This window comes from Ailuropoda melanoleuca, chromosome 17 (genome assembly GCF_002007445.2).
Source record: "Ailuropoda melanoleuca isolate Jingjing chromosome 17, ASM200744v2, whole genome shotgun sequence".
In the NCBI taxonomy this organism is placed as follows: Eukaryota; Metazoa; Chordata; class Mammalia; order Carnivora; family Ursidae; genus Ailuropoda; species Ailuropoda melanoleuca.
In genome coordinates this window covers 31,348,243-31,365,978 of record NC_048234.1, presented here as the reverse complement: position 1 = coordinate 31,365,978, position 17,736 = coordinate 31,348,243, and the positions used below count along the sequence as shown (strand labels likewise).

The 17,736-nt window shown below is 36.7% G+C and overlaps 1 protein-coding gene across 1 annotated transcript in view; it reads right to left on the bottom strand.

Moving 5' to 3' along the window:
* Positions 1 to 17,736, bottom strand: part of VPS13A (vacuolar protein sorting 13 homolog A) — a 240,974-nt gene that overhangs the window by 107,871 nt on the left and 115,367 nt on the right. Inside the window, 3 exon segments of the mRNA XM_002925447.4 lie at positions 2,639 to 2,786; positions 12,186 to 12,490; positions 13,854 to 14,021. Of these exon segments, the coding sequence (XP_002925493.1) occupies positions 2,639 to 2,786; positions 12,186 to 12,490; positions 13,854 to 14,021 (621 nt within the window).

Sequence of the window (17,736 nt, the reverse complement as noted above, 5' to 3'; positions counted from 1 at the left end):
CATTCGCATCATGAAAAATAGTTCACAATGTGTTTTGTATGAATTATTTCATTTGAACCTCACAAAAGTCCTAAGTATAAAGAATACATCCTGACTGTATAAGAAGCAGAGACTTAAATGGTTAAATATCATACTTAAATCCACTTAAAGAACTCATGCACTAACTCAAAATCCTATGTGTTGTGAATTTAGCCTAAAATCACCAACGTAAGAACTATATCGAAAGCTATGATGGTTAGTTCTATGTCAACTTGGCTAGATCATAGGATCTATATATTTGGTCCAATATTATTCAAGATGTTACATATATGATATGTATACAGAATACATACAGGATGCACAGACCATCTACAAATACCCAGCCGCCTTCTGGGGCAGACCAACAAGGATGAAATTGGCTCTTCATGATCCACTGAAGTAGTTAACAGCTGCTGCTGCAGCCTACCTCAGGAGACCACATTTTTAACCCCTCCTGAACCTTATCCTCAGTGTCAGGGAGAGGCTAAAACTGAGTCATCAAGAAGTCAGTCTACTATATCCAGACCAAGTGTACACACACACACACACACACAAATACACACATCCTATTGACTACGTTTCTCTGGAGAGCTAAAATATAATAGCAATCATGTGGAAGAAAAAAACAAAACAAAAAAAAACTATGAGTTTTAAATTGGTGTTTAATCATCTCAAGGAAATAATTTTAATCCCACAAAACAAATTTGATTTGTACCAGGATTCCTTTGACTATATTTCAAAGATAATATACTAATCCAGTGTTTTCATTTGTGACGCCTTGTGTTTATTATGTATCTGGTACTACAAAAATTGTATGTTCATATAAATTAATAAGTTGAAGTTAAATATTACAACCATGTCTAAACCATGTCTTTCAATTAGTAAATGTATACTGAATGCCCCTCAAATATTGATATTAATGATCACTCTTCACTCCTGCCAACAGCTCAGTCCAGGAAGTTGCAAGAACTGTAAGGATGCCAGGACTGCTGATCCATGGCTCCTACATGTCAGGACAGGCTATCTTGCTACTCCCAAATGTCTGACAAGTCAGAAATCACAAGATGCAGCACTTAGTCCAGATGCATTAGAGTAACTGATTTCAACTACTCCCTGATCCAGGAGGGGTCAAATATGTGGACCCAGGTCCCTATCCGCTGACTTTTCAGGTGGATCAGGATAGGGGAAGACCAAATTTCATCTGCCCCGGAAGGCAACCAGCCCTTTACAGATGGTCTGCAGTACACCTGAACATGCTGCACACGTTCTTCCTGGAGAAGAGTGAAGCAAAATGGTGTCCCTATTGCCCCACAGAGATCTGCCTAAGACTTGGGCCTACTAAGGAGAGGATCTGTGCAATATGCTGGGTGAAACATGCTACTTATGTTTTAAAAGTTTCTATCAGTTGTCTTAAAATATAGAGAGACTTCAATTTTTATCTTTGGAAGATAATTTCTGGGGCACCTGGGTGGTTCAGTCGGTTACGTATCTGTCTTTGGCTCAGGTCATGATCTGGGATCTTGGGGGTCCTGGGATCAAGCCCTGCATCAGGCTCCTGGCTCAGTGGGAGTCTGCTTCTCCCTCTCCCTCTGACCTCCACTTGTGCATGCATGCGTGCTCTCTCGCTCATAAATAAGTAAAATCTTTTTTAAAAAAAAAAAAGGGAGATACTTTCCAAGTTAAGGAGTCTAATATGATCTTATACATTAACAGCGTCAGGATTTCCAGTTGAGATGATGTTTTACACTCTAAATGTATTTCTGAACTAAAAATCTGAAACCTTGAAAAATGATGGTTTTCTCTTTTTGAATACATTTTTTGGGGGAGAGAAATAGAAATGAAACGGGGTGGGAGAAGAGAAGAGGATTTGTTGAGCAGGCTTCTTAAAGTAACCTTGCAGACAGAGTATGTGCTGCCGTCACTTTACCAAAGCATGTGATAACAGTTTTGACTTCCATGCAGTCAAAATGGAAGATTGGAAATTTTGGAGAGTTACATTAAAGATCTGTCAAGCAGTATCAACCAATAGCTAGGTAAAGTTATGCATAAGGAACTGACCCATTTGCCATTTTTATCGTCAGCCTCTTCCACTTCTTCCAGGACCTTCTCTAGGTTATTTCACATATTGTCGTGGCTTTAAATACCATCTAGATGCTGATGACTTTCACATTATTATTTCCAGCCTAGGACTCTCCACTAAGTTCTAAATTAATATATTCAACTGACTACTTATCATGTCTGATATTTGCTTCCTGTATGGAATTTACCACAGTTTATAACTATTTTAATTACACGCTTTTGCACTTCTTTATAGTCTATCACACCTCTAGACCAGCATGACTGATAACCTTTGCATTAGACCAGTTAGATTCCATGAAGCCAGAGACAATGCCATAGCTTCTTTGCTAGTGTCTCTCCATATATAACATAGGACCTAATACAGAGTAGCCATTCAAATGTTTGCTGAATAAATGGAGAACATTCAATGCATTCTAATATAGCTACTATTTCAATTTTGACACAGCTGATCAATATGTAACATCTACATCAAAATAACTTATGTTCCCACGCAATATTTTTAACCAATCAAAAAGAAATCAACAAGCATCCAAAAAGTTACCTCCATGGGCTTTAGCTGAGCATTTACATTAAAACAAGGAACTTCCTGGTACCACTCCCAAGATAAATTTCGCTCAACAATCACCTCAAGATTTAATGGCAATAGCAGATCTAGTACTTCCTGGTATGCATCATCAATAAATTGAGTCCTGTAAGTAGAAATAAAATTGTTTTGCTTCATATACACTCATAGTAAAAAAAATTTTATTCTATACACAAATACTAAAAATCAATAATTTTTGTATGTAAAGAAAAATAAAATCTACCCAGCCTCCCAAGTCAAAATGAGAGAGATTCTATCCTACCGTAAATTTAGGTAACTTTCTCTGAGCTCAAGTTATCCATATTGTAGAGAACCCAATCTTTAGAATAAGATTTTGCAGTATGTTGAAAAGTGCCAAAAACATGTAAGTTGGACAGTAAACCCTTAAAATGAGGGCTATCTTTATATAATTGGAAAACATACAGTATCGAAGACCTCATTATAAAAACAACTTAATTCACTCACTTAGGTATGGAGAATACCACATATCCCCTTAACTTGATAGCAAAGTTAGACCATATAGAATTTCTATTTCTGTGGATGAAAAACAGTTGAATATGGGAAATTTCATATTAAGTTGAATCATTATTTGCCTTTCCAAATATTCACAAGGGTAGGGCTGATGCTCAGGAATGATGAAAAGAGGTTACTGAACCCATTTCAAGTAACAATGGGACCACAGAGGCCTCTAACTGTACAAGTTCAGTGACAACTTCAAAGTGGTATTCCTTAATAATGTACTTACATTTTAACTGTCAGCAAATTCCAAATCCTTCAACTAGGGTATGAAAGTATGACTGGAGAATTTTAGATTCACTTACTCAAGTGGAGAGAAATATGGGAGTCATCAGGGATCTCTCAGAATGCCTAGTTATCATACCATTTTATGAATTAATTATAGAGTAACACTATACTCATGCATGCATGCTTGCAATCTCCACTTAATGGGAAAAAGCTGGGAAATTTAAAAGTCCTATAAAGAATATTTCAAATGCAGTTTTATTTTTAAATTTTTTAATTTTTTAAATCCCAGTGTAATTAACATACAGTGTTATTAGTTTCAGGTGTACAATATACAGATTCAACAATTCTACACATTACTCAGTGTTCATCAAGATAGGTGCATTCTTAATCCCTTTCACCTCTTTCACCCATCTACTCACCCAACACCCCTCTGGTAACCATCAGTTTGCTCTCTATAGTTAGAGTCTGTTTTTTATGTTATTAGTTTGTTCATTTGTTTCTTAAACTACACCAGTGAAATCCTATATATTTGTCTTTTGCTGAATGACTTATTTCATTTAGCATTATACCCTCCAGATCCATCCATTTGGTTGCAAATGGCAAGATTTCAGTAGTCTTAAAATATTCTGATACACACACACACACACACACAACTTCTTTATTCATCTATTGATGGACACTTGAGCTGCTTCCATAATTTGGTTATTGTAAATAATGCTGCAATAAACATAGGAGTGCATATAACTTTTCAAATTTGTTTTTCATATTATTTGGGTAAATACCCAGTAGTGGAATTAATAGATCATATGGCAATTTTATTTTTAATTTTTTGACAAACCTCCATATGGTTTTTCACAGTGGCTGTACCAGTTTGCATTCCAACTGACAGGGCACAAGGGTTCCTTTTTGTCCATATCCTTACCAACACCTGTTGGCTTCTTGTGTTTTTGATTCTAGCCACTCCGACAGATGTGTGACAATATCTCAATGTGGTTTTGAATTTCATTTCCCTGATAATGAGTAACGTTGGGCATCTTTTCATGTGTCTGGGGCCATCTGGATGTCTTCTTTGGAGAAATGTCTGTTCATCTTTTCAGCCAACTTTTTAAACTGGATGTGTGTGTGTGTGTGTGCATGGGTGCGTTGAGTTGTATAAGTTCTCACGTATTTTGGATAATAACCTCTTACCAGATATATCATTTGCAAATATCTTCTCCCATTCACTAGGTTATCTTTTTGCTTTGTTGGTTATTTACTTTGCTGGGCAGAAGATTTTTATTTTGCTGTAGTCCCAATAGTCTATTTTTGCTTTTGTTTCCCTTGTATGTAACTGTTTTCTTTTCTCTTGCTGCTTTTAAGATTCTATCACTACTTTTTCCCTATTTTTATTACTATGTGTCTTAGTGTGGACCTTCTTGGGCTGATTTTGTTGGGGGCTCTTGCTCCTTCCTGGATCTGGATTTCTGTGTCCTTCCCCAGGTTCGGGAAGGTTTTGGCTATTTCTTCAAATTTTCTGCCACCTTTTCTCTCTTCCCCTTCTGGGATCCCAATGGTGTGAATGTTATTACACTTCATGGTGTTGCTGAGTTCTCCTAATCTACTTTCATTTTTTTATTAATCTTTTCTCTCTGGTTGCTTGATTGTTTTCCATTGCTCTGTCCCCCACGTTGCTGATCCATCTTTGTTTCCTCTAGTCTATTTATTACCTCTCATGTATTTTAAACTTCAGTTATTGACTTATTAATTTCTGATTGGTTCTGTCTTCTTTCTTTTTGTTAAGGGTCTCACTGAAGTTCTCCCCTCTTTTCTCAAGTCCAGTGAGTATCTTTATGACCATCACTTTAAATTCACTGTCAGGTATTTATCTCCATTTTGTTTAGCTCTCTTGCTGTGATTGTATCCTGTTCTTTCATTTGGGACATATTCCTCTGTCTCCTCATTTTGTCTGTGTCTGTTTCCATGTGTTAGAAAAATCAGCTATGTCTCCTGTTCTTGAAAGAGAAAAATCAGCTATGTCTTCTGCTTAAGAAGTCCTATAGTGTCCTGCAGCGCAATGTCCCTTGTTCACCAGAACGTAGTGCTTCAGGAGTATCCTCTAGGTGTTATGTGCACCCTACTCTAATGACTGAGCTGAATTTGCCTTCAGTCCAATGGCTCTCTTTGCCTGTTGTGGGCAGAGTTTGGTCCCTGTGTTGCTAGTAGTCCAGTCTGGGGCTACCTATTGACTTGGGTCAGACCAGGTGTTTGCCAAAGCAGTGATAGCAATGAACTACAGGAGCCTCTCCCTCTGTTGTCCCTGAGAAGCTTTTGTTAGTGGATGGGGCCTGCAATCAGACCAGATGTCTGCCCCCAGCCTACTGCTGAGGCCATAGGTGAACTCCTGTGTGTGGTTATTTCCCTTCACTCTGTTGTAGGAGTCCCTCTGGAATGGTGCTGGCCCCTTTTGGTGCTGCTTACACACTACCAGGTCTGTGCCACCTCTTTGGATGAACTCCTGCCAAGGGCACATTGGAGGGGAAAGGTCTGCAGGAGAATGCGTGGGCAGGTGTGTGGTGCCAGCAGGGTCTGCACTGGTCTGCTACGGGAGGGGACCTTCAGCCAACTAGGAAAACTGCCCAGCCACGATGGCTGGAGTGGGTCTGCAGTGTGTGCAGGGAACAGGGCACATGATCAGCAAGCTGGGTAGAGAGTGTGTTTGTGCCGTGCTGGTTCCCACAGGTCTCCATGTGTCTATACTGTGGCGCTGGGGAAGGCAATGGCAACGGTCAGCTTCTTTGTTCTTATGTAAGACTCCCAAAGACCCCCATCCCTTCTGCACATGCTCTGAGACTAGTAAATAAATCTCCTTCCTGTATACCCTAGACATTTTACGAACTGCTGCTTGTATTTCAAGGGGGCTATTTATTGAGCTATCTCTTTGATGGTGGGTATTCAGTCTCCCATTGTACTCTGGCTTTCCCAGAGCCAAGCCTATGGATTTTAAAGTTCCAGGTATTAAGTCCCACTGATTTTAAGAACTTGCTAAATTATGCCCCTGTGATTTTCAAAGCCAAATGTTATGAAGATTCATCTTTTCAGTGGGATCCCCTGTGCCTGGGGTGGGATCTGTATCTCTCTCTTCTCCATGACCATGGGTGTCCCTCCTTCCTATGGATGGACAGCCCTGAGAGTCAGTCTGGCTCCCCACCATGTCTCCGCCCTTCTCTACGTTTAGCTCTGGAGAGTCTGTTCTGCCAGGCTTCAGGTCATTTTCTGGGTTATTTATACTGATTGTGGGTGTTATCTAGGTTTATCCATGAGACAAGGTAAGCCTAAGATCTTCCTACTCCACCATTTTTTCCAGAAATTCCTCATGTGCAATTTTAATAGGTGCATGTTATATGACACATAACTAAGTCATTTTATCAACCTTCTGTTGTTAAAAAGTTATGTTGTTTTTAATTCTTCACTATAATAAATACTTTATCTCTGTACATATCTTTGAGCTAGTTTCTTCTTCTGGACAAACTGCAAGAAACATTAATTGCTGTGTCAAAAGATTACTTCCTTAAAAAAATTCTCCTTATCAGTACCAACCAATATCTGGGGTAGACACCTTTTCTATGCTCTGACACATTCTATCTAATAGTATTTTAATAGTTTATTGTCTTGTCTGCAGTTTCAATTAGAATAAAAGCTTCATATAAGAAAGGACTATGTTTATCTTATTCTACACTGTACTGCCAGTCCTTCGCTTAGATTACTGCAGTATGTCAAGTGCTGTACAATTATTTGTGGAAATAAGAAGGCAGAATGTCACTTTGTCTGACACCTCAGTTGGGAACATAGGCTTTGGGAGATCAACATCTGTCATGGCTAAGCACATGTAGAAATAACCGTAAAAGTATGACGAGTATTGATTTCGGGATTACCAATAGGTTTTAGCGAGTGGGAAAATTCACAAATATGGAATCTGTAAACAACAGGATTGACTACATATATGAATAATGAAAATACACATACACACATGTGGTCAATTACTGGCTTTCTATTCTGTTTCATTATGTTAATCATTTTACTTCATAATACATTTTAGAAGTATTTACAATTCAATCTATTTTAGTAGTACCTCAAATGTTATGATGTCTCCATTCCCCATCTCAATTTCTTCTTTAAAAAAAAAAAATCTTTGAGACATCTTGTCCCATTTATATTTCAAAAAAAAATATTTCACAATTTTTGAAAGACTTTAAAAAGAACTGCTATTTGATTTTTATTGAGAATGCATTAAATGTATAAATTAATGTATACAAACTGATATCTCTATAATATTAGGTCTAGGAAAATATTCTCTCCACATTTATTCAAGATTTCTTTCTGGCCATTTTAACCAGTTAAGTTATACAATTTTCCTCACAGAAATATTGTTAAGTATCTTTTTAAATTTTTACATTGCAATTCATAGCTTTGTAACAAAATGATTTCAACAGAGGTGGTCACAAATATGAAATACTTATTTGTCTTGATGTGCATTACTCTGAAGCTGTAACCAAACTGAATTTCCAAATATCAATAATTTTAAAATTATTTCAGGGAAAATTGATTATACTCTATAACTGAGTAATTCTATTTCTAGAAATTCATCTATAGGAAATGAATTATCCTAAAGACATGAGCAGAATGTCATATAAGTATTGATGAACAATGGTATCAATTATCATAGTGTTATATATAACAGCAACAAAAGAACCCAGAATCAAATTAACTTTTTAATAACAGGCAAATTAATTTTTAAAAACCTGCAGAATAAAGTGAAATATTTAGAAAAAAAATGTTGCACTCAAAATAACATGGAAAAATACTTACAGCATACTGTTAAGGGAAAAAATGAATTTAAGATCCAAAATATACAATTTTTATTTTACTCAAATATATGTGCAGAAATAATTAACTAGAAGAAACACACCAAATTATCATTAGTACTTACCTTTCAGTGGTCATATTGTCAGCAATCTTTTCTGTTCATCCTAATATCATTTTATGTATTTCTTCAACAAAAAGTTAACTCATTTTTGGACATAAAAATAATAAATATTTTTTAATGCTCTAGAGATATTTAGTGAACTCTTTTCAAAACAATCTATTTGTAATATAGGCTCACACCTAATTTACACCTACCATTTCTTGAAATAAGGCAAGATGTGATTACAGATATACAATCTTTTTTAGTAAATTTAGACTTTTATACAGTTTAAAAGTTAATGAGCCATCAAAAGTTTAAATCGTTACTCTTTATTATTAAAATAGCAGTCTCTCACCTCAATATTTTCCTATGGCTTCACTAACTGTATCACCTTAACTGACACCTGGCTTTCCATGGAGCTCTATCATATAGAATTTTTCTCCAACACACTATCAATCTCAGGGTTAAGAGATATAGAAATCATTTTCCTTAATTTGCAATGATACTCCCCAACTCTCACTCCAATCCCTTTAAGCGTATCAACCAGGTTTACCACCTTCTACTTTTTGCTTTAATCCATCAACTAGTCAGTGTTTATTTTTGAACTCTGAGATTGATGAATCTCCAGTTTATATAAACCCCTCTACATTCTTTTACTCTAGCACTACCCTCTTGTCTTTGATTTCTTCCGTCTCCATTATCCATCAACATGACTCTCAATATTTAACAATCCTATCCCACTACCTTGAGTCACACCTGCTTGTTAAAAATTCAGTCTTGCCTGAAACTAACACCAAATACGAAGTACATAAAAAAAAAAAATCATGTACTATTAATTCACGGTAAACAATATCAACAGAGTCCTCAACATTGTCTCAACATACCCTCCTGGGTTGCCCCCCATCTTTCTCTGCCTGCTCTTAGTCTCTTTTGAGAAATATATGTTCCTTATGTATTGGCATTTGTGAGCATTCTGTCCCATATGTTCCACTCTACAAACTGTGTGATAATGGCTTTAATAACTACCTACATATTCCTAAGGACTCCCAAATCTGGAAGTCCAAACACTCTAATATCTACACACATATGTCTAAGTGCCTTCCAATCTCTTTCTATATATCTCCATATCAAAGTCAGACAACAACTTCCAAGTTACTTTGCCCATTAGAGAACTCAATGTCTCTAGCTCACCTGTTTTTTCTGCATTGCTCTATCTTATCTCGGTGAACTGCATTATTACCAAATACTGAATTTTACAAACCTGCAACCCAAAGTCAAATTTAACTTCTCTCCTTGAACCCTAATCAACAATCTCTTACTAAATTCTACTTTTAAATTTCTCTTAACTGGTTAATTCTCCACTACCTCACTTCCCTACCCTAGACAGCATTACATATAATTCATATGTGAATCATTCCAGTAGTTAATAAACCATTCTTTCAACTTCCAGTTTTGTCTCCTTTTCACCTGGTTTTCTACAACCCTTCCAAAATCTAAATGTGATTCTAGTTTTGTGCATCAGCTCAGTAAATTCATTAAATAACACCTATCAACAATGAGGTAGGTACTATTTATTCATCCTTTGTAAAGAATGCTCATTATTATACTTCCTCCTTGCACAGTAACTGAGACATACTAGGTGCTTAATAGGCACGTAAATACTCAATTGTTGAAAAGTTCTCCTTCCATCCAAGATGAAATAATATGAACCAAGTTTACCATCCTGCCTGAAACAACTATCCCTCACCAAAAAAAAACCCCGCATAAGATACATTAAAATGTGGTTTTCAAGACAGAACATCAGGCAACTGTCATTCCTGAGAGTTGGTAAAAAAAAACAAACAACAACAACAAAAAAAAACACCACAACAACAACTAGGTGAGCCCTGTGTTTGCTCCAACTTCTATGTTTTGAGATAATTTACAGGCCATGGCAAAGGGAGGGATAAGCCAGGAAAGGACCAGAAAAGTCCACAAGTTGAGAAGACAGAGCTGAGAGTCCAAAAAGAACAAGGTAGCTAAGTTCAATGGTAAAATGCCAGAGAGAAGACAGCAACAGAGAGGAACTCTGAAATTTTACCACTAAGTGCCTACATTAGATAAGAAATGTTCAAAGCAGTAATCTTAGCTACCACCGAAAGATACCTACAAAAAGAGCAAAATTAAACCCAAAGTAAGCAGAAAGAAATAATATCACAGAAGAAATCAATGAAAAAGAAAAGAGAAAAACGAGAGAAAATCAAAAGGTAGTTTGTTAAGATTAGTAAAATGACATAAATTTTAAGTACCAAGAATAACGGGGATGATATCACTACAGATATTAATGGATAAAAGGAGTATTATGGACAACTTTATGCCACAAAATTTTACAACTGAGATGAAATGAACAAATTTCATGAGAAAAAATTAGAGATCACTTGAGAAAAAAAAATCTAATAGTCCTGAGTTTATTAAAGAAATGGAAATTGTAGTTGAAAATCTCCCACAAGTAAATTTCAGGTCCAAATGGCTTCAATGGTGAATTCTACCAATTATTTAAGAAATAATACAATTGTGGGGCGCCTGGGTGGCACAGCGGTTAAGCGCCTGCCTTCGGCTCAGGGCGTGATCCCGGCGTTATGGGATCGAGCCCCACATCAGGCTCCTCTGCTGTGAGCCTGCTTCTTCCTCTCCCACTCCCCCTGCTGTGTTCCCTCTCTTGCTGGCTGTCTCTATCTCTGTTGAATAAATAAATAAAATCTTTNAAAATCTTTAAAAAAAAAAAAAAAAAAAAAAGAAATAATACAATTGTACACAAACTGTCACACATATATCCATGTCAAAACTTTCAAACTATTATACTTTAAAAATATGCAATTTATTACATGCTGATTATATCTCAATACAGCTCCTTTAAAAAATATTCAACTAATAGAAAGAAGGGCCAGGGACACCTGGCTGGCTCATTTGGTAGAGCATATGACTCTTGATCTAAGGGTCATGGAGTTCGAGCCCTATGTTGGGCAAAGAGCTTACTTTAAAATTTTTTTTAAAAATTAAAACTAAAATTTAAATTTAAAATTTAAAAAGAAAGAAAGAAAGAAAGAAGGGCTGGAGGGAGCCACACCAGCCAGAGGTCAAAGAGAAGTAGATGTAGCAAAATAAGGGGAATGAAACAAAGAAAATGAGATCAAAGAAAAATGACAGGAAGAAGAGGGCAAGTCAGTGGTATAAACAGGGGGATCCAAATTGGAAAAGAAATAGTGTTAAATCTAGAACAGGTGATTAGAAATAGCATGGAAACACAGTTAAGTAGTTCTGGAACTATTCACTTATTCTCCTAATTTGTATTAGGAGATTCCCTTATTCTCCTAATTCATAATCCTATGCCCAATGATTACACATGATGCATTCTGTGTTTTATTTTGTTTTAAATTAGAGCATCAGATCCACAGCACAAAGCTGATAGAGTGGTTTGGTTAATGTTGTTATCACAAAGTGAATAAATGTATTATATTAGAAATTCTCCCACTTTTTTATAACCTTATAATTTATAAAAGAACTACAAATAAGCACAAATATATATCCTCGGATAATAAACTGTACAGTGTTCCTAATTATCTAAGGAGTAATTTTCAAATACCATCTAGGTTTTCAAAAAACTGGGAAAGTATTAATAGATCTTGCCAAAAAGCTTGGGGAAGAGAAAATCTCAGAATTAAATATAGTTATATAAAGTAAAATCTCCCTGTACACAGAAGGCTCAGGATACCAAAACCTTTAATGTAGAAAGTTTGAAAAAGACTGCGTTCTCCACAAATGTACTTAAGCAAAGCTTACCTGTATAGTCGCATTTCACTCAGCCTTATTGTTATCAAATCAATAACGGGTGGGGGGTTGCTCTGGCTCTCTGTTATTATATGGAATGTGTTTGTCATTGTAATTAGTCCAAAATCAGCAACAAAAACATTTTCAGAAACTGGAGACTGTGGGATGACCACCACTGGGGCTTTGATGTTAACATCCAATGCCATTCTAGAACTCCTCTGTGCCAATTCTTTTACACCAGTAGCAGCCATTCCTGCTGCCTGAACAGTAGCCTCAGCCAAGGCTTGTTTAGCAGCTTGAAAATTATCTATAAAAGCCTAAAAGATAACAGAATTATATTCTTACAGTTACCATTAATGAATGATTGTTAAATATATCTTGATGCTTATGATTTCACTCCCATGAGAAAAATTTTTTCTTGGTACAACCAAGCATTCTTTATTCAAAGTCTGGTTGTCTGTATTAAATCTCAATTTTCTGCAATAAAAGTTGAGAAACACCAGGATACAGAAACAGTGAAAAAACAAGTATCTTGTCCCTGGAACACAGCAACATGCAGTTATTTCAAGGTTTCATTGGCAACTCTTTTCCTTTATTATCTCACTTTCCCTAAAGGCTAAGCAAGCATACTGTATTTCCCTACAGAGCCTCAATGGACTGTGATAGCTTATTTATGTTTGTAAGACAAAAAGTAACAGAAAAATTATAAAATATGTTTGTCAAGAACTCTAAAGTTTTTTTAATTCTGAACTCTAGAAAATACTTCAGTAATGTAAAATATATCTAGAATTATACTTAATTTTAAAATTATGCTTCATTTTCATGTTTTATAACAATTCATTTTCAGTAATTTTGAGTAAAAGGCAGGGCTTTGGGACATAATGATTTTGATTTATAAAAATAAATCAGAAAAACTAAAAATTAGACCAGGAATGTTTGTTCATCTTTACTATCTATGAAAAAAAAAAATCATGGCTATAGGAAAAACTGTATCATAACCTCAGTTTAAAAGATCACAAAAATAGCGACATTATTTAGAATCAACTGATTATCTAGTTTATACACCAAAATTTAGAGACCACATTTTTTTAAAAAGTGAATACTGAAGTCATAGAGACAGGTATGACACTCACAGGAAAAAATTAATAGCTGACAGCAAGGGAAAAACACAGGGAAAAAGACTGAAAAGGAGAAAAGAACTCAAAACACCTTATGGTGGTATCATACAAAATTCATTCTAAACACTTTAAAGCCCCACATGATCACAGTTATAACATGCAATAGAAAATACAATTTCCATAATGATTACATGAGACCAAAACAAATTTCAATTATATATTTAATATATTTCATTAGAATTATAAGTCAGGTAAAACAAAGACTTAAACCAATTATATATAAAATAAAGAATTTAATTAATATATATAACAAATCCTATATATGGTCTATAATGTAGATATTTAATACATTAGTATGCATGTATGAACTGGACTATTCTTATGTGAAAAAGATTTTATATAAATAACACACTGTTCATTTCAGTCATGATAAAGGATACCCAGAAAATTATGAAAAATCAGGGAAAAAATAAAGCAAGGAATTTTTGCTCTTTACCTATGTCTGACACCCGGCAATTTCCAACTAGTAGGAAAAAATAAAAAATTTGATTAACATACTTACCAATATAGAATAAAGAAATTTTGTGACAAAAACTACTTCAATGCAACCGACAGTTAAATTAACTTGAACGTCAACCACGTTCATATCTGTGTATGCAGAACCAGCAGTTGCATCCACAAAGGAAATCATTTTGAAGCTAAAAACTTCTTTTCCAGTGATGTAAACAGCCTTAATGAGAGAAAATTCAAGTGTCAAAATCCACTTGTGAAATGTGCTTTCAGTACAAAAATAAAGCACAAAATAATGAAACACACACGTATTTGGAAAATCTTCCTAAGTATTCAAGCCAAGTACAAATAAAGCAGTAATTCTAACTAGTGTTTTGTTTTGTTTTAACGTAAGCCCCATGCCCAGTGCCCGCACTCACAACTCCAAGAGTGAGAACTGAGCTGAGATCAAGAATTGGACACTCAACTGTCTGAGCCATGCAGGTGCCCCCAACACCTTTATCAGAATCTACACTGCAAGGCTTTTCGAATTGGTAATGGCAGCTTCCTTTGTGGGTCATGAAATTAGTTTAGTAGGTCTGGCCCAAAATTTTTTTTCAATGAGGAAAACTGAAGAAAAATGATCAGACCATACATTTTCATTTAGTGTGTATACTTATATAATAAGAGTAGCCATATGCATGTATTATTTGGTCACTGTAAAAAGTTTGAAAAACACCGTATCTTTGCAACTTAATGAAACCTACTTCTCTTGATTTGAGATATGTGAATAGGTTTTCCAGATTCTTCAAAAAGTCTCCTCCTATCACTATAGTTCTCTTATTAGTTTGTGAAGGGTCATCTCAACTGCTGAGTAAGACTTACCTACAGCAGTTTGAAATCTCAAGCTCTGCACTACTAGTGAAAAATGGTAGAGACGACAGCACATATGAAATGTCAAAAATATTTTGGAAGATGGACATATCATCAACTAATTTCATTTATAGCTTTCCTGACCCTCCTAAATGCTAGAAGCCAGAGAGCTGAAAAGCCATCAAAAAAGCAAATGAATTCCAACATGGAACAAAGAAAACCTAAGAAATCAAAGAAATTAAGGAGCTCTGAAGTCTGAGGTGCAAGATGAGGCTGAAAAAAGTCTACAGGAGTTCTGCTTCTGTCTCAGATATAGAATGCTGAGCAGAGGCCCATTCCAAACCTTAGCGGCAACCACAACACCACCAAAGAACCAGATAAACTATAAAACCATAACTTTTCTTAAAAACCATTAGAAATTTAAGGCTACAAGCCAACCAAACAGCCTAAAATCTAAGGATAAAAAAAGTACCTTCAGGAGAGACAGAACACAAGCACCAGTTTATCTGTGTTAAGGGGAAGGAGAAAGAGATGCCAGGTACCACACAAGCTAGATAAGAAGAATCCAGCTAAAATGGTAAAGGTGGACTATGGACTAATGTGAGATATAGAATCTAGCAGCCACAGACCCAAGAAGAATTCACTCCCAGTTGCAAGGACTTCACTGGGAGCTCTCTGCTGGGAGCTTATGAGAACTGGGGGCAGAGTAGAAGATGAGAGAAAGCTTTCCTTGGTTATGACCCTGGAAGAGGGAGAAGTCTTCACTGCAAAAAGGGCCAAAAGACCACCAGGATTATTCTCTTCTCAAAACAAAACCTTAAGAAACTAGGAGAGGGGCACCCAGGTGGCTCAGTCAGTTAGTGTCTGACTCTTGGGTTTTGGCCCAGGTCATGATTTCAGGATCCTGAGATCCGGCCCTGCCTAGGGCTCTGCACTCAGTGGAGAATCTGCTTAAGGATTCTCTCCTCTTCCCCCTCCTCACCTCCCCATTTACACTCTCTCTCTCTAAAATAAATAAATCAATATTAAAAAAAGAACTAGGAGAAAGGCAATACTTTGTTGTCCTCAGGAACAGGTGAAGACACTATACCTCAGGGGCTAGGATAAAAGAAAACTCCTTCTACACCCGTGGGGAGAAACCTTCTAGGGGCCACACCATTCTAGTTTACCTTCTCCTAGGGCAGGGAAGGATACTCTCTCCCCATTGGAACTACTAAAGAGATGAGTCAGATTCCATGGAAAAGAGGGACAGATACATAAAGAATGCCCTCTTTTTTTTTTTTTTTTAAGATTTATTCATTTTAGAGAAAGAGCACATGCAAGCAGAGGGAGGGTAGAGGGAGAGAGAAGCAGACTGCCTGCTGAGTGTGGAGCCTCACACAGGGCTCAATTTTTGGACCCTGAGATCCTGACCTGAGCTGATCAAGAGTCAGATGCTTAACCGACTGAGCCACCCAGGCACCCCATGAATGCCCCATTTTAGAAACTCAAAGGAACAGGCATGGCAAGGACTGAAACAGGACTAGGACAACTGACAAGTCTACCCAAAACATCTCTCTGCCAACAAAATACTCACCATCAAGCAGGAAAGCACTGAAGAAAAAGCAGCAGTAAACGATCATCAAAGAAACAGTCAAGAGTACAGAAAGAGGGGCACCTGGGTGGCTCAATCGTTAAGCGTCTGCCTCTGGCTCAGGGTGTGATCCCAGGGTCCTGGGATCGAGCCCCACATCGGGGTCCCTGCTCAGCAGAAAGCCTGTTCTCCCTCTCCCACTCCCCCTGCTGGTGTTCATTCTCTCGCTGCGTCTCTCTCTGTCCAATAAATAAATAAAATCTTAAAAAAAAAAAAAGTACAGAAAGAAAAATTTTTAAGGTATGGAAGTTGAGGGAAGATCAAATACAGAGCATGGAGCAGCATTCCAGGAACAAAGTCCCCCATCCTAAGCACAAAATACAGCTGAAGGAATGTGAAGTAGTGGTATAATGAAGGCAATCCTATTAAACAAGAAAACTCAAACCCAGCTCAGCTCTCCATTAAACTGTCTCAATCTCCATGCTAATAGCCTAGCAGAGAAAGTACCCATTATCAGACATAAATATTGCTCATTTCAGTATGTGTCCTATACACAATCTGTCACATTCGATCAGTAACTAAGATACACCACAAAAAGCAAGGAAAAACAAAACCCAACAAATGACAAAGAAATCAACAGAACCAGGCCTGCCTGTAACACAGACGTTGGAACTTCCAGGCAGTGAATTTTAAGTTCCTATGATTCATAATGGTAAAGGCTTCTAGTAGAAAAGGTAGAAAATATGCATGAACAGATGAATGTCAGCAAAGAAACGGATGAAAGAAGAATCAAGAACGTATTAACGACTAAAAAAAAAAACAAACTTGGAAGAGAGATGAAGAATATCTTCTATGGGTTAATACATGGGTTCAACAGAGGCAAGTATAAAAAATAAAAATAAGTGGGTAATTTCTGTAAACATTCACTTTTAAAACATACTTCTATAAAAAAGATATAAGAAACTAATTTACAATGATATCTTCTTATTTCATAAGAATGTTAGATCAGCTAGACTCCTTCTTAGAGTCCATGTTATTCTATATTATGTATAATGCACGTAAATAACAATTATCTGTACAATGGTTCTAGGGTAAACAGAGGATGATGCTCCAGGGCAGATGCAAATAGTCTGAGAACTCCAGGTATCCTTTGCCTAATTTCTCAAAAAGCTGAGGGGCTAAAATACATTATTGTGCCCAAAACCCATTCAGAACACAATACTCCGTCATGGCACAGTAATTAGGAAGCTTTGATCTGGGGCAAAATGTTGTCCCTTTAATTTTTTGACATCTGGAGAGTTACTGAACCAAGGCAGTTTTTTAAAAATCACGTACATTGGAGGAGCACCTGGTGGCTCAGTCGGTCAAACATCAGACTCTTGGTTTCAGCTCAGGTCATGATCTCTGGATCATGAGATCGAGTCCCGCCTTGGGCTCTGTGCTCAGCACAAAGTCTGCATGGGATTCTCTCCCTTTCCCTTCCCTCCCCTCCTGTTCCCCAGCCTCCCCT